This window comes from Chrysochloris asiatica, unplaced genomic scaffold, assembly GCF_000296735.1.
Source record: "Chrysochloris asiatica unplaced genomic scaffold, ChrAsi1.0 scaffold00286, whole genome shotgun sequence".
Classification (NCBI taxonomy): domain Eukaryota; kingdom Metazoa; phylum Chordata; class Mammalia; order Afrosoricida; family Chrysochloridae; genus Chrysochloris; species Chrysochloris asiatica.
Genome location: NW_006408804.1, coordinates 1,087,324 through 1,108,941, shown reverse-complemented (window position 1 = coordinate 1,108,941; position 21,618 = coordinate 1,087,324). Strand labels below are relative to the sequence as shown.

The window sequence follows — 21,618 nt, the reverse complement described above, 5'->3', positions numbered from 1 at the left end:
AATAAACAGAGATTGAGTGATTGATATAAGAATCAAGGTCTGAAAAATTAGACAGTCAAATGTTTTCCAATGTGGATATGTTTCCTTTTCATCGGTACTTTTTCTCTTAAGTTTGGCAGAAATGGAATAAAGCAAAAGCTTCCTCTAGAGTCTATAATTAAAATTAAAACTTTTTAGCATATCAAATGTTGGGAATTTTATATTTATCTTTGCTGGATACACATTTCTCAATGTACTGCTACTCTGTAACATCTGTCTTCCTAGGGGCACAACTTCTCTTATCAGTAGAAATGTACCTTGCTTGGTCAAAAATAAACATTCATTTTAACATGAAATGCTCCATCACTAGGAATATTATGTTCCTTAAGAGTGTAGCAGAACTGTCTTTCCATAAATAAATCAGGAATTTATTATAGGTTCTCAATTTTTTGTTGTTGTTGTTTCAAACAGTGAACAAAATAAATGTTGAAATGCATAACCTATTCTAAGGGCAATAAATAGCAAACATTTAAAATATATATGTATATATTTATATATATATTCATTTAAAGAAGTGAAGTATCTTGTTTTTTTGCAAATCAAACCACAACATTCCCTAATCCTCCATAGCAGCAAGGAAGCAGAATCCTTAGTTCTACTTATTCCTTAACTGTACCTGCTTTATAGATTTTGAAGTAAAATATTTTGGTACAAACTACCAACCAATTAAATTAGCTTTTGCTTTTTCAGTCAACTTTCGGACTCGTCCTCTACTAGAAGTTCCAAAAGTCAAAGAAGTGTCTTCAAACAACAGCTGCCTTTGCTCCTCCTCAGAGTCATCTTCATTATAGAAAGCTGTCCTTCGACCTTGGTTTCTAGTTCTCATATGGGGTTCAGAGCCTTTAAGTTCCTCAAATTCTTCTTCATCATCCATAGGGTCATCTGTCTTTTTTCGATTGCTTCTCCTTAGCATTTTAACACTTGTAGGAACCATGAGATCCGAGTCTAGTTTTTGTGTCTTCATCTTCCGTTTGGGTTTTCTGCCTCCACGGCTCTTTTTCTGTAAGAAATCCTCCTTTACAGTATTAGTTTCAGAAAGAAAATTGCATGTAGAAGAAGGAACTACTTCATCTCTGATAGGATGCACATTATTTTGCTGTGTATTTTCTGGCTTTGCGTACTGTAGTTTTTTGGGTTTTCGACCTCGTTTTTTATGTATAACTTCACCACTATGGATGGTATTAACGTCTAATTTAGGTTTCCTTCCAGGTCCCCTCTTTACAAGTTTTGATGGCTGACCTCCTCCATGACCATTTACTTGAATGTTTCCTGGTAGAAGAGCGTTGTTCTTACAATCTGCTAAAAGGGAACATAATAGCACACTTTAGTATGTAGAACTGTCTGACTGCGAAACTAGTTACAATAAAAATGCTCTATGTAATCATACAATCTTTTTACTAAAATGAGAAAAAGAATCTAGAAAAATTTAATGGTATTATTTATTTTCTAATCGAAACAGAAGAGAAAAAAACTTAAGTCATCAGTGACCTTATTTGACATGTGAGCAAAGTGAGGCTGAAGGCAAATAAATTTCCTAATACTGTAAAAAATGATGACAAAGTTCCTTTTTCTTACTTTTAATACACATTCTAATGTATGAGCATAATTTTTTTTTCATTTAACAGAACAAAGCACTTTATTGCTTATTGTACTAAGAGGTTTTCTGTATTACTATTACCATTAAGCAATTCAACAATGGAAATATAATCTTAGTTTAAAACTCATTAAGTATATCGTCCCTCTATTTTCCTCTGATCATTTTATCTATGATGAAAAAATGAGTAAGGGTAAAACAAGATTAGAATTTTAACTCTTAATCTGATCCTTTTCTGGATGTGATATGTCTGACATCAGAGGATTTATAATCTACATATTTCCTTGAATTCTCCAGAAGTACAAAGGAATCCCCTTTTCCTAATCCTACTCTAGAAAGAGTTTAGGATATCTTTGACAGAGTAATTTTTTTCTCTCTCTGTAAAACTTACCAAGGTGTTGACATTTGTCATTTATCTATACTAGAGTAAAAATAAATTAATCTTGGAACTATATAAAAGTTAACAATTGACAGTTTTTCTTCTCAAGTCCTTTCTGAAATTTCCCTCTCTCCACATAATTGAGTAGCACGCATCAATCAATGTGATCTGTGCCACCATCATAACTAAAATCCCACGGAAACATCATGATTAAATACCATTATGACTTATAAACAAAATAAGAGATGAAAAAGATGAAGATCTTTCTGTAGTTTAAAAAGAAAATACCACGCCACTTTCAGATGAATGGAAAAGACCTATACATACGCCAATCTACCTTTCCCCTCTTAGATGCAAAAGATTTTTGGTTGTCTTACAATCAACCTTGTAATACACTATTTTAAAGGAAATTTGCAGATGAAATTGCTTAGAGAGAGTACTGCTGTATAATAGGGTTATTTTATTGCTTTATAAATACTAAAGAATGATAAAAAGTAAAAGCTCATGAAAGTGAGAGACCTTAGCAGAGGCAAAAAAGCAGCACCCTCAGTTCCCGGGCTGCATAGTACAAATGACTATTCTTTAAACTAGTAGTTTTCCAGTGTGTGTGGGGTGTTTATAAGCATAAAACAGTTAAGAATTTTCTACCAAATGATTACATTTCAACAGCCCTATGTATGTTTTTTTTAATTTGTGTTACATTAAGAGAACTGGCAAGGATTCTGAATATCAAGTATCCACTAGAAGTTCTATCTGTAGATGAGCTTGAAGGACTCCATGAGCCCCTTGGAACTGTCCCAAGATTTGTGGGAATATGCGTGTATATTATTCTGGTGAATCCTGTTGTGGTACGACAGAAAGGGTGGGGAATGTCCAGTCAGAAAGCCATATAAGGCTTTCAAAATCATTTGGTTTGGACCTACCAAGGCAACCACAGTTTCAGCCATCACATTAGGGGTGAACTAATTAAATGTTTGACCAAATACAGCAGGCTAATTTTTAAGTTGGTAATTTTGTATAGCCCACAAATGATGTTATAAATTTTGGCAGAAAAAAAGGTTCCCCACCCTTGCACTATAGGATAAACACCTTGCTAAACACAAGGTCAGTGGTTCAAACCCAACAGCTGCTCCTCAGAAACCATATGCAGAGTCACACTGAGTCAGTTATGACTCAATGACACTTAACAAATTATTCTGCGGAAAGGCATAAAATATTCATCAACTTTACAAAGAAATATTTAATCTAAAAAGGCTACAAAGTAAAGTGACTCTCTTAAAAAAAAGGAATTTAGAAGTTAAGCAGTGGTTCTGTGGGATAAGCACTGTACTGTAAACCACAAGGTTGGTGCGTTGAGTGCAGCAGTAACTCCAAGGAAGAAAGATAAGGCTTTCTGCTCCTGCAAAGATTTACAGCCTCAATAAACCCTATATATATATAGGGTCCCTGGGAGGAGGAACTGACTCGACAGCACTTAACAAAAACAACATACACACATGATTTCACTAAGAACCAGAAGTGGTAAAAGCAAGTGCAATGTAATATTCAAAAAAACTTTTTGGGGGGGGGGGTTTATTAACAAATTATGTAACAATTTATTGCATATAATCCTAAAATCTATTTTTATTTTGACATAGAAAGCTTTTCTTGTATTTTAAAATTTAATGTCAGTACAATTTGCTTTTGGCATAGAGCTGTAAGTCAAAGAATGCCTCTCTGAATTTATTAACCAATACAGGATTGTGAATTTTAAGTGGCACCCTGAAAAATGGGTATAAATAACTCCCATAAAAGTGTTAGTTGAAGAGAGCTCTTTTGTATTTTGAGAGACAAAGGTAACACCTTACCTTGATCAATGACAGCTGATGACTTTGGAAGTGTGGATGCCTTTGAGAGTACAGATGACTTCATTTTACGTTTAATTGGCTTTTCCTTTTCCATGTTTTCTTTTGCAGAATTATTCCTAGTGCCATGACTAAAACTGGATTGAGCAGGGCTTGAAAGCGTATTCAAAGTTTTGGAATGTTTCACGGAATTCTCCAGTACTAAAATATACACACATACAAAATTAAAAATGAGTACTTTTTTAAAATTTGAAAAATATCCAAAAGGTTGGGGTTGCTTCTAACATTAATTGCTTAAATTAGCCAAGAGCATAAAAACTGGAAGATGCTTAGAAAATCTACTTTCATAGAAAATCTACTTTCAAATAGGAAAAAGGCATACACAAGTAGAAACACTTTAAAATATGGCCCATTTAAAAGCTGTCTTATTACTCCCAAGATTATGAAGACAAGTCTTGGCTAGCTGTCATTTTAAAAACATTATTCTACACCGACATTCCTAAATTTCAACCTTCTTTTTCTTATTAAAAACAAATATATAAATAATGGAAAATAAAAACAGCAGCATCTGATGTAAAAAGTTTGTAATTTTAACAAAAAAGAAATTTAAAAAAATCATCGTACACATTTCAATTTAGAAAGTACAACTGATTCTTACTTGTTTTTCCTGGCACTGTAGCTGTATTTGCTTTTGAAATAAGAGTCTTTCCTGCTGAAGAAGTAGATGGTTGCTCAGTGATAACTGGATCTACAACCACTCGGTTGCTTCTGGTTCTAACTATAGAACTGGACTCTGTTTTACCATTTATTTGAGCAGCATTGTGTCTTGATGGTATCGATCGTGTAGGTGTAGAGAAGAGAGAGGTAGAGATATCTGGTTTTAGCTGAGGTTTTAAGATCCTTTTCTTCCTTTCAGGGCTGTAAATAAGATTTACATTTAGTCATTCTTAAAAACACTGTGCATGAACTAAGCACAGTAAATTTCATAACATTACTGGGTTCAATATTTGTACTATTATGAAATATGTTAAAATATGAGATTTGTAGTGAATTTCATATGGTTGTGAGCCTTTGGAAAGTGAATATTTAGTGAAGGATTGCTGTAAATGCTACAGTTATATGACAGAAAGCATGATGCCATCACTATCCTAAAATGCTTTTGTACTGTATAGATTTAGCAGTTTGAATTTAAGCACTTACACTAGTATAGCTTTAGTTAAAAGATTAAAAATCCTCCACATCATAGGAACTTGCATGTCAAATATATCATTCTGCAATATAGGGAATAGCAAAGGAAGTATTAAAAAACACCAAGTTCTATTATTTAGATGTCAAAGTTTATAGATCAGTTGATGCTATCTAAAAGAAATTAAATACCTTGAAGCAGCACTACTGGAAACAGAGCTGCTTCTGTTTCTTTTCTTCCTTCTTTTGGTTATTGTATTTCTTTTATGAAAACGAAGAGCAGATTTATAATCGGATAAAACTGAACTAATGTGTTCTTCAAAGAAAGCAGATAGACGCAAACTCATGCTGTAAATCTATGGAAAGGAAAAAACCCTGTTCAAACATTATTCAATGGAAAATGTTCAGTAAAAATGTAATTACAATTTATATAATTTTTAAGATTTTAAACACTGCATTATATCATTCTTTTTGAGTAAACTAGGATTTCTAAACATGAAATTATTTTTGCGTTTAGGTAAGAAATCTTCCAAACTATTATTTCAAAAGAAAAACCCTACTATGTTTAAGTGGTTCATAGAGATAAAACTCCTGATTATGAAATCTATCGTTCTGACACTCTGAGGGGTTCAAATCTGTTTTCTACTGCTACTTTGTTGTTGTTATCAAGTTGGTTCTGACTCATCGTGACCCTGTATAATGTTTTCAAAGAGCAGCTGGTGGGTTTGAGCAGCTATCCTTGTAGTTAGCGGTCTAGTGCTTATCCTATAATGCCACACAAGGACTCCATTACTACCGAAGACTACCATATATTCTTTATCATTACTTCCACTCATTGTTTCTTGTGATGTCTAGCCCAACAGAAATTATACAGATAAACATATGTCTATAATGCATATGTGGACTCCTGGTGAGGCACTCACTGTAGGATCAGCACTGGACTGCAAACTGAAAGGTCAGCAGTTAAAACCCACCAGTTGTTCCTTGGAAACGTTATACAGGGTCGCTATGAATTGGAACCAACTATGGGCATCTGAAAACAAATCTCTCTCTCTCTGTGTATACATTATCTATCTATCTATCTATCTATCTATCTATCTATCTATCTATCTATCTATCTATCTACCTACATACATACATACATACACAAAGAGGCTTCAAAAATTAATGGAATTAAAAGATAACAGAATGTTTCCATGAATTTTTTAAAGTCCCTTCATATGTGTGTAGGTGTATGGTTTTTATACATTACCCACAAATGCTCTTTTCTATTAATACGGAAAATAATGCAAAGAGTTAAAGCTCAAATTTCCTTAATACATGCCAGAAAGTTTTACATCTACTCACTCATACCAGTTTAATAAAAGTAACCAATTTTAAAACATTGAAAATAGAAAAGTGTGAGGTCTTTTGTCTACTAACACCATTAAGAATAAAGAATTAGTCTATTTCTAAATTTTAGATAAAACCAACATTGAGCTGTTTAAAATACTTTTCTACTAATATTATCATTTAATTAAAACAGAATAATTATATACCCTTGATCTTTTGCTTGGTGTATATGCTTTGGAATTACTAAAAATAAGTCTGACATCTTTACATAACTCCATTGGTGACTCATAATTCCCAGCCTCTAAAGTTTCTCTAACAGTAGCAAAATCCATTGGCGTGTCAATAATGTCTCTGTAGTCCTACAGGGAAAAAAACAGATAGTATTAAAGTCCTAAAACTATTAATAAGCATTCCTTGTTTCTCTCATCAATGTTCCCTTTTTCCCAATAACTTTTATTTATTCCCCCTTTAGTTACAATTAACATAGTACTTAGTATATAGTACATAGAAATTTTCCCCCCCCCCATGGGGGGTAAAAAAGCAGAGTTTGCCTTAGGAAAGGAGAATCTAAGTGTCACAAAAAAACCTCATACTCTGTAAGTACAAGTTTGATGTAAACAAAACCTATAAATCCTAGTTTTTTGATACTAAATCAGGAGGGTCTGAATTCTAAGTAAACTCAACTTCATTATAATTGGAAACTTTGTAGTTATTGAGATATGAGTATAAATGGTTGTTTATAAAGTCTGTGTACTTAATTCTATAGAATAGAATCATCTGAAATCATCATATGAAAACAGAAGAGAGCAAGAGAATAGTATAAACCTACCAATATTTAGTAGGGACAAAGAATACTATTGCCTTTTCAGAAGCCCAAGTGTTTAACTGTACTTTTCACAAAATATAGTAACTGAACACTGCACCAACAAATTAAAATTATGATCATAAGGCACAGAAAGTACAATATAAAATGGGACATTTTTTCCCTTTTTTAAAGAATGCCAAACTTTAGATTTTCTTAAGTATTTTGGCTTTTAAATCAGTCAGCCTAGGAAGATGCGTATCAGTTGTACTCATTATCTTTTTATAAATACAAGTTTTTGCTTTCCTTTCTGTTTTATGTACCTTTTATTTCTTTTTCTTGTCTTACTGCACTAGTGAAGAGTAGCTGTTAGTTGTATGTTTTTATAAATATTCTTAGTTTAAGAGTTTTTTTATTATCAGCAGTGTTGATGCTTTTTCTCTTATCAATTGATATGTAATTCGTTCTCTAGTCTGTTAACATACATTATTTACATACATTAATATTAGATCAGTTTTCAAATACTGAGTCTTATATACCTAGGATCAACCGTATTTGATCATATTGCATCATCTTATTTTATATAATACTGAGTTCTATTTTCTTTTGTTAAGAATGTTTGTATTTATATTCATGAAGGATCCTGACATAGTTTTCTTCTTTGGAATGTATTGGTTTTTAATGCACTGGCTTTGTAGAATGAGGAAGTGTTGGCAGAGACTGTAAAGAATTGGTGTTAATAACATTTGGAAGAAATCTCCAGTGAAGACAATCGGTCCGGAAATTTCTTTTTTGAAGGGGTTTTAATTACAAGTTTAGTTTCCTTAGTAGCTACAGATTTATTTAAACAATCTATTTCAGCTTCGTTAAATTGTGATAGTTAATAATTTTCAAGGAAATTTGGTTCATTTCATCTAGTTGTCAAATTTATATGTGTAGAGTTGTTTGTGGTTTTCCTTTATTATCTTCAGGGTCTGTTGATAATCTATTCCTGTGTTATTAGTAATTTATATTTTCTCCTCAGATGTTTATTAATCTTTGACTAAGTTTGCCAATTTTACTTATTTTTTCAAAGAATCAGCTTTTGATTTCACATTTTCTTCCTTCTGAATAGTTTATTTTGCTCTTCCTTTTATCATTAATTTCCTATTAGGACCTTACTGCTTTAATGGCATGTACAAATTAATATTCATATTTTCAGCTCAATAAATTAAAAAAATAAAATTTTCATGATACTTTCTCTTTGAACCATATGTTTAAGTATGGTGTTTGGTTTTCAAGTGCTCCTATTTTTATTGATTTCTTGCTTGATTCCATTGTGGTCAGAAAACACGCTTTGATATTTCAAATATATATTTGTGTTTGCTTTATGGTCCAATATATGGTCAACTTTGGTATATTTTCCATGGGCATTTGAAATACATTTGTTTTCTGCTAATGTTGGGTGTTGCTGCTGTTAAGTGCTGACGAGTCAGTTCTGACTCAAAGAGACCCTGCAGAGGGGTTCTGAGGAATGGTTGTAGGTTTGAAACACTGACCTTGTGATTCTCAGTCTAGTGTTTATCTTACAATGCCACACCAGGAGTAATGTTGGGTGGTGGTGGTGTCAAATGCTGTCAAGTTGATTCCGACACTGGTGACTCTGTTTAGGGTTTCCAAGGAGTGAGTGGTGAGTTTATACCACCAACCATGCGATTCAGTATTTGTCCTACAGTGTCACACCAGGACAGAGAGTTTTATAAACATAAGATCCTATTGTTGATGATGTTAACTGTTTCTACATCCTTGTTTACTAAAAACATGGCTGCAACAGTACAATGACAAAGAACTGCCAGAACTTCAAGCCACATTCAAACAAGGATGTGGAAAAGAAGAATACCATTACTGACGTCAGATGTATCTTGGCTGAAAGCAGAGAATACCAGAAAGATGTTTACTTGATATGGTTTTTTTAACTGACTATGCAAAGACTTTTCAATTGTGTGGATCATGACAAGCTATGAACAACATTATATGGAGAATGAGTATTCTGGAACAGTTAATTGTGCTCATGAGGAACTTGTACATAGACCAAAAGGCAGTTGTTCAAACAGAACAAGGGAACACTGAATGGTTTAGTATTAGGAAAGGTGTGCAACAGGGTTGTATTCCTTCACCACTGTTATTTATTAATCTGTATTCTGCGCAAATAACTCAGAGAAGCTGGGTTATATGAAGAAGAACATGGAATCATGATGGGAAGAACACTCATTAACAACTTGCAATATACAACTTTGCTTGCTAAAAATTCAGAGGACTTAAAATACTTACTGATGAAGATCAAAGAGCACAGCCTTTGGTATGAACTGCATCTCAGTGTAAAGAAAACAAAAATCCTCACAACTGGACCAATAAACAACATCCATATAAATTGAGAAAAAGATTGAAGATGTCAAAGACTCCAATTTGCCAGGATCAACCATCAACACTCATGGAAGCAGTCTAATAACCAAACGACCTATGCATTGAGCAAATTCTGCTGCATAAGACTCCTTTACAGAGCAAAGATATCAGTTTGAGGATTAAGGTGTGCCTGACACAAGCCATGATATTTTCAATAAACTCGTATGCATGAGAAAGTTGGACAATGAATAAAGAAGACCTCAGAAGAATTGATGCACTGAGTTATGGTGTTGGAAGGGAATATTAAAAGTACTATGGACAATCAAAAGAACAAATAAATCTGTGTTGGAAGTACAGCCAGAATGGCCAGACTTCACGTGAGCCTGTGGACAACATACAACTGGGTTGCTTTTAATTAACAATGTCAATCTCTGATTTTTGACAGGTTTATTTTTAATGTAATTATTGCTAATGTTAATGCTGAAGTCTAATGTTTTCCTGTTTGTTTGTTTAATGTTCAACTGTTTGTGAGTACATCTCTGTATAGTTTAAGTTGTTGCTTTAATTATTTTCTACTGGAATTGGCATTTTACCAGTACAAATGAAATATTTTTGCATCAACTGAGTATTATTTAGAAAGCTCAAGAGAAAGAAAGCCTATTGTATTTACCCATATTTTTGCTTATCATATTCTGTATAGATAGCATCATGATGTCCTAAAACTCTCTTACTTCCTGTTTGCCGTTTTTCATAATAGGTCTGTTGGTGGCAAATTCTCTTTAGTTTTTTTTCTTTTTCTTCGGTGAATGTCTTGATCACCATTTCTAAACAATACTTTCACTGGATACAGAATTCGGGATTGATAGCCTTTTTTTTTTTGTTTCAGCACTCAACCTGGCCCCCATGATTTCTGATGAGAAATCTGGTGTTATTTGAATGATTTTCCACTAATACAGGATTGCTCTGGCTAACTTTTATCTTTAGTTTCCAGAAGTTGGTCTATGTTCCTTGGCAAAGATTTATTTTTATTTACCTGTTTGGGATTTGCTTAGATTCTTGAATCTGTAGGTTTGTGTTATTTGAAATCTTTTTAAGCACAATCCTCTTTGTCATCTTACTCTGGGGACTGCGGACACAAATACCAAATTTTTATTATGGTTCCATATGTCCCTAAAGCTCTCTTTTTTTCTTTAATGTTTTTTATATTGTTAGATTGAGTCACTTCTATCTTTTAACCTCCTAATTCATCAATTCTTTCCTCTCGGTCTATTGACTCTGCAATAGTTTTATATCTAACAATAGTTTTATATCTAACATAATCATCTGGTTCTCTACTTTTTGTTGTTGTTCATCTTTGTCAAGCATTCAAACGTGTTTATCATAGTGTTGCCATCTGTAGATTGTCTTATTCCACACATTCCACAAGAGATATTAATTTAAACCTGGGTAGGCATTCTGGGTATAATCTTAGTAGGGTTGATTTTTTTTTTTTTTTAATAAATCTTGTGTTTTATCAAGTCTCTTAACACTGCTCTAATAGATGAAGAACATGCCACCTAGTTACTATCAGGCAAGCATGAAGTCCAGGTTCTCTATGGAGTGGTGGTGGTGATGAAGAGCTGTTTGTTACTGCTGGAAACGGAAGCTCTTAACTAGACCTCCATGGTGGTACCACCCAGGCTGAGATAGGGTTAGCACACCTTATTGCGACTCCCTATGCGGCCTCCACTGACACTATGGAGAGTGGCCTTGTTATTAACGAAAGATGATCTAAGTGTTCTCTACTAGGTCTTAGTTGAAAACACCCAGTGACCTGGGGTTGGGGTATATAGTGGAGTACCTCATAACTGCCAAGTGTGGGTGGAAATCTAGAGTTCCCTCATAGTATCCACTGATATTTGGGGAGAGGAAAAAGCTGTAATTGGCCTTTGTGGTAGAGAAGCCATAGGGATGCAATTTTTCTACAGTACTTCACTAGAGTAGAGAATTATACAGTTTCTGTTTTACTAGTTGACTTTTCCTGGTCTTTTGGCTAGAATGAGTAGGTTTTTCTTGGGAGTGTATTTTGTCTGTACCCACTGACATTTCTAGGTTGCCAGCTTCTCCAGTATCCAGAGTAGACTATATAAAGCAAAAAATTAAACTTAAGGTATTTATTATACCTTCTTCACTTTAAGTGTTTCTATTCTATCTTCCCAGAAATGGAGGACTAATTATACTGTTTTTCGCCAAACAAATGACTTGCGTTACTTTATAGAAGTCATTAAACAAAATTACACATAGTATCTTGTGACAATATTTTGAATACAGTAAAATAGTACATATACTATATAGTTGGTCCATCTTATATACCAAACTCTGCATATACTATATAGTTGGTCCATCTTATACACCAAACTCTGTCCAAATGCCTTGGCTGTAAATTAAATTCAGCATTAGTGAGAGATAATAATTTGTACAGGAGCTCTGGTGGTGTAGTGGGTTAAACCCATCCATCTTGGTGTGGTGCTGCATGGTAAGCACTGAACTGCCAACTGCAATATTAACAGTTCAAACTCACTGGCTGCTCCTTGGAAATCCTGTAACAGGACTGCTAAGAGTCGGAATCGCTAAGAGTCTGAATCGACTCGAAGGCCTTACTTAACAAGAACAAAGTCTACATCAACACTGTTGAGATGCGGTGTGTGGAGGTGGGAAGCTATAAAGTTGCTTTATACAGAATTTGGGAAAATGTCATTCATATTAAATGTTTAGTAAAACTTTTGATATGAAATTTACACAGACATTTTATTTTGGGAATTCAAATACTGGGTTTCCTATACCACATACAATGCAAAGGTGCTGATCAGTACACTGCCATTGACTAAATCAATGGAGTGGAATATTCAACATGTAAAATTAAAAAATAAATTTAATAATCTTGCTCAGAGTATTTAAACTAAAAATATAAAAAACCAATGTTATCAAACAACTGAAATAACATAATGGCAATTAAACTAAAAAACTTTTCTTCTTTTATTATAATATTTTATTATAATAAAGATAAGCAGTCATGAACTGTAATACTTCCATCATGGAGTATCAATCACTACCAGTTAATTTAAAGTACTAACACTAGTAGGGAACAAGGCTCTAAATATTTGGTAAATATTGTACTCATTGTTTTGAACACTTAAGAAATTTCACTCATATATTCTCCAAGAATAAATATCAGATATAGCTATGGTACACAGAACACAAGGGATATGTCTTGGCTTTGCCGATACATAACTACTTAATAAGAGCCTCAACAGTAAAATGAATGGGTTGGACCACAGTGTCATGTCTCTTCCATATTCTTCTGTTCTGTATGGTTGCTGTGACATTTTTCTTGTCTTTGGTGTTTTCATTTGTTGTTAGGTGCCAGTGAGTTGGTACCAACTCACAGCAACCTTACTGTTGCCACACTTAAGTCCATCAATGCTACCACTTGGCCAATCCATTTCGTTGGGGCGTCTTCCTCTTTCTCTGACCCTCCACCTTACCAAACATGATATCCTTTCTCCAGAGACTGGTCTCTCATACTTAGACCAAGTTTGGCCACCTTGCCCTCCAAGGAGCATTCTGGTTGTACTTCTTCCAAAATGGATCTATTAGTTCTTTTCATATTTAAAGTTTGTAAAAATGTTTAACTACCTCTGAAAATTCTCAGTCAATAGGCTCAATTATTGTTTCCATCTTATTCTCTCCCACTGACACTTTTTATCTCTTTGTCCAAGTACTCTGTAGTTTTTCATGGTTGTACTAATTCTACCTTTATAGACCTAATCTGACTTTACTTAATGATTTTATATTTGTATTTCCAGATGTTCTTTTAAAAAACACTCTTCCTTATCCCCACTTTCCACTTCAAATAAGGTTTTTTCCACTTTTCCCTTTTGATTCCTATTCCTTCATTTCTTTTTAACTACAATGACAAATCCCAATTTAATTGGTAGCATTTTTTGCTTTTTAAGTTGCATCCATATGATTGGATTGTGAATCACAAGGGATATGGAGAGCCATCAGTCGCTCACTGGGAGAAAGATGAGGCTTTCTGCTCCCGTGAAGATTTAAAACCTGGAAACCCTATACAGTTGTAACCGACTGCCAGACACTTAACAATACGAAGTACCTAAGATAAATGAAATTACAATAGATGGTGTCTTAGGTTTGATGAAATAAATATAGTATTTTAAATTATCTTTGTTGCTCCTGTGTGTTATCACACTGGTTCCAACTCTTAGCAACCAAGTATAGGGTTTCTGAGGCTGTAAATAATTCTCTTGTATAGCATCTGGTGTATTTGAATTGCTGACCTTGCAGTTAGAGAAGATCAATATGTAATCTATTCACTACCAAGGCTCCCCAAGATCATCTCCAGTAGGGAATCTGATTTTGCTTGGTATCCCAGAGATACCCCCCATGGAATCCTACACCATTTAAAAGTAAAGTATGTGTATAAATCCATGGATTCTGAAAGCTTGGCAAGATTTTCCCTTCTACTAGAACTTTTCACAGACAGAAGGCATTGTTCTATTCTTTTCATGAGGTTTTAGTTCTTTAACAGTCTTGGTTTTAGCGGTACAGCTGAAGGTTTTACCCCATTCTACACAAGTGTTAAAACTTGTCTAGATTCTAAAAGTACCTGAAAGCATGTGTCCCTCCTTCCTTGGTGAAAGGAAAGCCCAGAATGTAAATACCTAAGAGCACTGGATATATTTTTGTTGTTGGTTAAGTGCTGCTGTTCAGTCGGTTCCAACTCATAGCAACCCTGGTATAGAGTTTCCAAGGAACAGCTGGTGGGTTTGAACGGTCGACCTTGTGGTTTACGTCCAATGGTTATCCTATAGCGCCACTTCAGGAGGCCACTGGATATATTAGAACTTTTTCTTAAAATATAGATTTGAGTAAGAAACAAAGAGAAATCAACAGGCCCCAACAGAGAATTTAATAGCTCAGTTATTCTACATGGTTTTTTTTTGAAGACCAGAATCTCTGAATTAGCCCATCTTATTATCAGAAAGAACCTCAATGAGATGGACTGGCCAAGTGGCAGCATCGATGGACTCAAGCATGGCAAAAATAGTGAGGTTGGCCAAGGATTGGGCAGTGTTTTGTTCTGCTGTGCATAAAGTCGCTAAGAGTCTGTTACGACTCAATGGCACCAAACAACAACAATAGGAGTCAAGGGAGCTCTGGTAGCACAGTGGTTATGAATCAGGCTGTTAATTACAGTCAGCAGTTCGAAATCACAAGCTGCTCCGTGTGAGAAAGATGAGGCTTTCTGCTCCTGTAAAGATTTACAGCCTCAGAAACCCTGGTGTGGCGCTGTGGGCTAATGTGTCAGACTGTAAAGTCGTTTGAACTGCAAGGTCAGTGCTTCAAGCACACCAGCTGCTCCTTGGAAACCTTATACAGGATCGCTATGGGTCTGAATCGACTAATCAGCACTTGACAACATACAGAGCTTTGGTAGCGTAGTGGTTATGAGTCAGGCTGCTAACTTCAAGGTCAGCAGTTCTAAACTACCAGAGGTTCTGCTGGACAAAGATGAGGCTTTCTGCTCCTGTAAAGATTTACAGCCTCGGAAACCCTGTCGCTATGGGTTGGAACTGACTTGATGTCACTTAACAATACCATATTGCTGGAGTTAAAGATTTAAGATTTTATAAATCTTGTTTTTCTAAAAGTCAGGGTATTGGTAGAGTAGTGGTTACGGATTGGGCTGCGAACCTTAAGGTCAGCAGTTCGAAACTACCAGCTGTTCCGCGGGAGAAAGATGAGGTTTTCTGCTCCCGTAAAGATTTACAGCCTCAGAAACCCTGTACAGGGTCGCTATAAGTCGGAACTGACTCCACAGCACATAACAACAACAACTACTGTTGTAAGGAAAACATACAAGGTGGTGGTGTAGAGTCAGTTCTAACTCATAGTGACCTGCATAGGGTTTCTGTGGAGGTAAATCTTTATGGGACCAGAAAGCCTCATCTTTCTTCTGCACAACAGATGGCAGTTTCAAACTGAATTTGAGGTTAGCAGCCCAACTCGTAACCACTATGTTACCAGAGCTCCAAAACATAGAAGAGGGCTTCAAAAAGTCTGAGGAAAAATGTCATTAGAAAACAAAAATTTTCATGAACTCTTTGAAGCCTCCATCTATGTACAATAAAGAGAGGAAGTCAGATGATACTACATCTGAATCATGATCTTTTGTAGAACACTTAGCTAGCATTTATGGTTCCAAATTAAAATGTTTTATTTGCACTGTATAACCTTTAATTAAATATAGAAATAGGAAAAAAAAATCACTTCAAGTTAAATTTAGATTCCTTTGACTTCATGAAAAAACAATACTCTGAATTATATGTACTAAACAATGTTAACATGTATTCAATAAAGGTCATATATTGGAATAATCTGAGTATATGTAAAAATGTCACCTTACCTTTGTATATAGTGCTTTAACGACCCACTGCTATCCAGTCAATTCTAACTCATAGTGTAACCCAGTATCACAAGAACAGAAACCCACAGAAGTAGTTTTTGGATCTTAAATCTTTATGGAAGCAATCAGATCCCTCATCTTTCTGTTGAAGGAGCTGATGGTCTGAACTGCTGACCTTGGAATTAATAGCCCAGTGCCCACTCCACAGTGCCACCAAGACTCCTTATATACAGTGTTTTATAATTTTAAATTGCTATTGTAACCTTCTCACTCCATCGCCATAATCCTATGAGGAAGGTTAAATTAGGCATTTGTTATTCTTAGTTTCCAGATAACTGTCATAACACATTCATGAATTGACATGATAAAGCAAAGAAATAAAATGAGAAAGATAAGTACTTGCCTAAAGTCACACAATTGGTAAGAAGCAGAGTTAGGACTACTTCCATTTTACCACAGAATTCAGTTTAGTTGCCCTGTATCACTGAGTATATAAAGCTAATAAGAACATGTATGAAATAATTAGTAAACATGCACAAAACCAGTGAAGTAGCAAACATCCATGTATAAATAAATTATGGAGCAAACTAGCAGATGAACACAAAATTTAAAAAATACTCACTGGATATTCAAGGAGATCTACTGGTTGGCGAAAAGGCTCAGAATCTTCACACTGAAATATGAGATTTAACAATTCTTGACATTGTTTCTTCCATGCTTGAATATCACAAGACTGAGCTCTATTACGTAATCTTCTTCTAGGCTGATGATCCTGTAATAAAAAATTTCAAATATACTAGTAAAATAGCACTAAAATTTATATTAATGCAGTTTGAGAGAATTAGGTAAATACAATAATAATTTATATGTATTTAACTACCTTCCTTTTTCGGGTAGACGTCCCTGGCACATCAGCATCTTTCTCTTCTTCCTTTGAAGCAAGAATTGATCAGGTTCATAAAAAATTGCAGATTTCATTATATATTTTTAGTTATAACAAAAAAATTCTGAACACAAATTAAAAAAAAAAACAAAACACTAACTACAGCATTAGAATAATATAACTTTCGTAACAGCTTTTACCTGAAAATGTGTAAATTTCTTTTTATACACAAAATACAAATTTAACAACAACAAAAAACTAAATACCTCAGAGTCAGACAAGACTTTCTTCTTCATTGAATTGTAGAGTGGAATTAAATTATAACAAGTTTGGTCTCTAAGTAACAAGAAAAAGGTATTAGTATATATGAGATTAGATTATTTGCTTCTTTCAAACAGATTTTAAGACAAATCTTGAAGCTGACTCCAGCATATTATATATATACATTTGAGACTGTTGTCCCTTACATAGTGACTTCTACACTTCAACCTCCTTACTTAATAACTTCATTACTTCAAATCGAACGCTCATCTATTCTACGGAAAGCTAATACTCATATACTTCCTCAAGCATTATAACTAACCCAGAGAGCACCGCTCTCTAAAATCCAATAGCACTTATATATAACAAGGCTATATACTATCCTTTCTTAAAAACTTCTAAGTAGAATTTCCATATCTCCTCAAATTATATGATCCTTGTCTCCCCTGCTCCATTCTAGCCACCAGCTAACAATGGCTATCACTTGGAGTGTAACACATTCTTGGCTTCTATTCCTAAAGTTTTCAAACTCTTTTTGAGCCACTTGTAGAATCTTTGTCATTTCTAATTAATCTTTTTATTCTTCTGGTTTCCTTACATTCACTAATTTGACCCTCCATTTACAAGTATTTTCACAACACCCCTATAGTGAATACCCTCTAGTTTTTAAATCTTGTTTAAAGATGCAACATGGTATAAGAGAGAGCATCAATGATTATATTATCTGTTACATGTACTAAGGGTTACTATTTAATCCTCACACTACATAGCGTAGTGGTTATGAATCTGGCTGTGAGCCGCAAGGTCAGCAGTTCGAAACTACCAGCAGGAGAAAGATGGGGCGGTCTGCTCCCGTAAAGACTTACAGCCTCTAGAACCTTGTGTAGGGTCGCTATGAGTCGGAACTGACTCCACGGCACATAACAACAAAAATCATATTAAGTTCGTAACTATTATGTATCCCTGTTTTATAAGATACAAATATTGTCTGTCTTTCCTAACTTCCTGCATTCTAGTATTCCATGATACTGCTGTTTTTGCAATGCCCAACTATAGGTAGTCTGTAATTAGTTTAAAATCCTTTAAAATCTATTAAAGCTAGTTGGTTCTTCACCTTCTCCACTGTGAAACAACTGATGTTTTCCTATGATTTATTTCATAATTTGTTGTCATGGTTACATAGCTACAGTTCTAAACTAGTCTACCCTCTGGCTTGCTTTCCCTCAATCTTTGATGATGGTTTAAATTTGCTTTTTTTCGAAGATTTGAACTACTTCAATTTTGTTTCTTTCCACGTTAATATTTATATTTCTCTACCTATTTTCTTTTCCTCCTTTCCTTCCTTTTCCCTACTTCATTGGTATTGTTGTTATAATGTGCCACCAAGTCAATTCTGACTCATAGGAACGCTGCCCACCAAGGAGTTTGAATGACCAATCTTGTAAAATTACAGACTTAACTTTAACCAAGTTATTATATAAAATAGTTAATACCTGATAATTGAATTTACTTACTAGTAAATTACAAGGGTTATACATATTCATGTATATACTGAGTCCAAGGTGTGGTGCTGTGAGTTAATGCACAGGATTAAATAGTTTCGGTTGAACTGCAAAGTCGGCAGTTCAAGCTCACCAGCTGTTCCTCAGAAACCCTATACAAGGTCGCTATGAGTTGGAACTGACTTGACTACACTTAATAACAATACATTTGTTGTTGTTGTTAAGTGCCGTCAAGTCTGTTTCAACCCATAGCGACCCTGAACAGGGTTTCCGAGGCTGTAAATCTTTACGGGAGCAGATCGCCTCATCTTTCTCCCGCGGAGCAGCTGGTAGTTTCGAACTGCTGACCTTGCGGGTCGCAGCCTGATTTGTAACCACTACGCTACCAGAGCTCCTTAATAACAATACATATATACTTTTAATTTTTTCAGAGACAAATCAGTAAATCATTTAAGTGAAAAATTATATTATACATCTCTGAAAATGAGATCACCTGGCATATTTTTAGATGTATATGCTTTGTTAAAACTGTTTTCAAGATGTTATTTGTTTAACATTTTCATTATTGTACTTTTTATTTTTCAAAATGCTAGGCATTTAAGTATATAGAAGTAAAATAATAGACACTTGGAGTTAGAGATAACAGAATATTTTTACTGTTTTTATAAACTTTCATATGCTAAACAAAACAATATAAAGATGTCTGAGAAAAATAACAAAAGCCCTGGATTGGAGTCCTTGTATAGCACTGTGGGTTAATGTGCCAGAATGCAAAGTCGTTTGAACTATAAGATCGATGGTTCAAGACCACTGGTCGCTGATTGGAACTGACGCGACGGCACATAACAAGAACTGGATTGCTAACCACAAGTTTAGTGGTTCAGATCCACGAGCCATTCCTTAGAAACCCTATACAGGGTTGTTATGAGTTGGAACCAATTTGATGGCAATTAACAACAAAGATACTGCTACAAAAGCATAGCAATACTAGTCTCAAAACCATATATGGCAGGCAATAGACTTGTCTGGTACTTTCTCATTCAAAATGACTTAAATTCTTAAGATTATACTGAAGGAAGAATAAACTGGAAATGTTTTATAAAACAAAACAAAAATCTATGTATAGTCATTGTAACAATGGAAGCTGGTAAATAGCTGAGTGTTCAAGATTAAATTTTAAACGACATTTGCTCTTCTTAACTAAAAACTAACATAAATAAAAACAAACTCAGAGCAGTATTTTGTACAAAAAATGACTCATTTCTTTGCTACAGTTCATTATATGACTACATAAAATCCATTAAGCAAAACTTACAGCCTTAGTAAATTGTTATCATTCTTATTATGATGTCAAAGAACAAGGAAGTAAACTGGACTCTAAAGAAGGAGAATCTTTGAAGTTTCCTGATGGACTACTTAAAATACTTAAAAACTAGTCTACAAACCTAGCAGGAACAATGCAGTGCTAAGATTCAGCTTTCAAATCAAAAGGAAGACACCCATTTACTGCTTAGTCTTAGACAATTTAGCCTCTATAAACCTCAACTTGCTCAACTGTCAATAGTAGAAAATTACTTCTCCTATAGTGTAGTAGGTTACGAATTGGGCCGCTAGGCCAGCAGTTTGAAACGACCAGCTGCTCCATGGTAGAAAGATGAGGCTTTCTGCTCCTGTACAGATTTACAACCTCAGAAACCCTGTGTATAGGGCCGCTATGAGTTGGAACTGACTCCACAGCACATAACCACCAACCACAATAGCGTAGTGGTTACGAATTGGGCTGCAAACCACAAGGTCAGCAGTTCGAAACTACTAGCCGTTCCTCGGGAGAAAGATGAGGCTTTCTGCTCCTGTAAAGAGTCGCTATGAGTCGGAACTGACTCCAAGGCACATCACCACCAACACCCATAATATTAAGTGCTGTGGCGTTTGGAATCACAAGGTCAGTGTTTCAAACTCACCAGCAGCCACTACTTGAAAACTCTATAGAGAGTTGCTTAAGCTGGATATGACACAATGGCACTTAACAAAAACAAAAAGAGGTAATGTATGTAAAAGTTCTTAATAGATTAACTCTTATCCAACAATTAGATTTTGAGAAAGATCCCTGTTTTTGTTGAAGTTTAACATACAACTATAAATTAATTAAAAGTTCATGATAGTAATGATTTCACAATTAACACTAGGCACTGAACTTTTATTGCTTTAGATAATCATACATTAAGTGGAACTTTTTATAACAGTATATAACAAAACTGATCATTGTATTTACATTTTAAATTATTTAACATTTAAAAATATTGCTGGTAATTAAACTCACTTTATAAAATGTAGAAGAAGATCAGTGACAAATTTAGCAGCTTTCACAATAGGGCTTCCAGGCTCATTGAATGTTCTCGTATTATGTTCTATATATCGAACTTCCCACATTAGGGAAGAAACCCGCCTTTAAAAAACAAAATATAGAAAGCTTAATCTTATTATATTCACAAGTATATGTATGTACACAATTTAAAACAGACACTTTAAGGTAACTGTATTTCCACAGAAATGTCTGGAATCAGAATCTCTATACTATTAGCAGTGCTTTCTTTTGGGGTGAGAGACTGTTTATGGGGAAGTAGTACGAGAAGAGAAATGAAGGAGCTTTTGCTTTATATATTTCTGTCATGCTTCATTCTTTAGTAACAAGAAAGAGTATTACAAAAGAGATTGTTTTAATCAAATTACATTTCCAGTTATCCAATGACATGTAGAACTGAACAGCTGTTTATGAGATAAGAAAACACAAAAACATGGTAAGCATGTTACTTTACCAACAACCTAACCAAATAAAAATTATTTCCTGCGCACAACATAGATATTGTTAAAATAAATTTAGTGTTTTATTTATTTCTGCGCAAGTGAAGATAAATACAAATACAACTTCAGAGAATATCACACAATATG

At 34.5% G+C, this 21,618-nt stretch overlaps 1 protein-coding gene across 1 annotated transcript in view; it reads right to left on the bottom strand.

Moving 5' to 3' along the window:
• Positions 1-566: 566 nt before the first annotated feature.
• PHIP (pleckstrin homology domain interacting protein) overlaps positions 567-21,618 on the bottom strand; it is a 166,999-nt gene continuing 145,947 nt past the window's right edge. The window contains exons 31-39 of the mRNA XM_006874563.1: positions 20,990-21,115; positions 17,173-17,242; positions 16,904-16,954; positions 16,646-16,795; positions 6,580-6,732; positions 5,234-5,397; positions 4,515-4,774; positions 3,860-4,057; positions 567-1,338 (exon numbers count right to left, since the gene is read on the bottom strand). Of these exons, the coding sequence (XP_006874625.1) occupies positions 695-1,338; positions 3,860-4,057; positions 4,515-4,774; positions 5,234-5,397; positions 6,580-6,732; positions 16,646-16,795; positions 16,904-16,954; positions 17,173-17,242; positions 20,990-21,115 (1,816 nt within the window). The 3' untranslated portion in view covers positions 567-694. The remainder of the gene's footprint in view (positions 1,339-3,859; positions 4,058-4,514; positions 4,775-5,233; positions 5,398-6,579; positions 6,733-16,645; positions 16,796-16,903; positions 16,955-17,172; positions 17,243-20,989; positions 21,116-21,618) is intronic.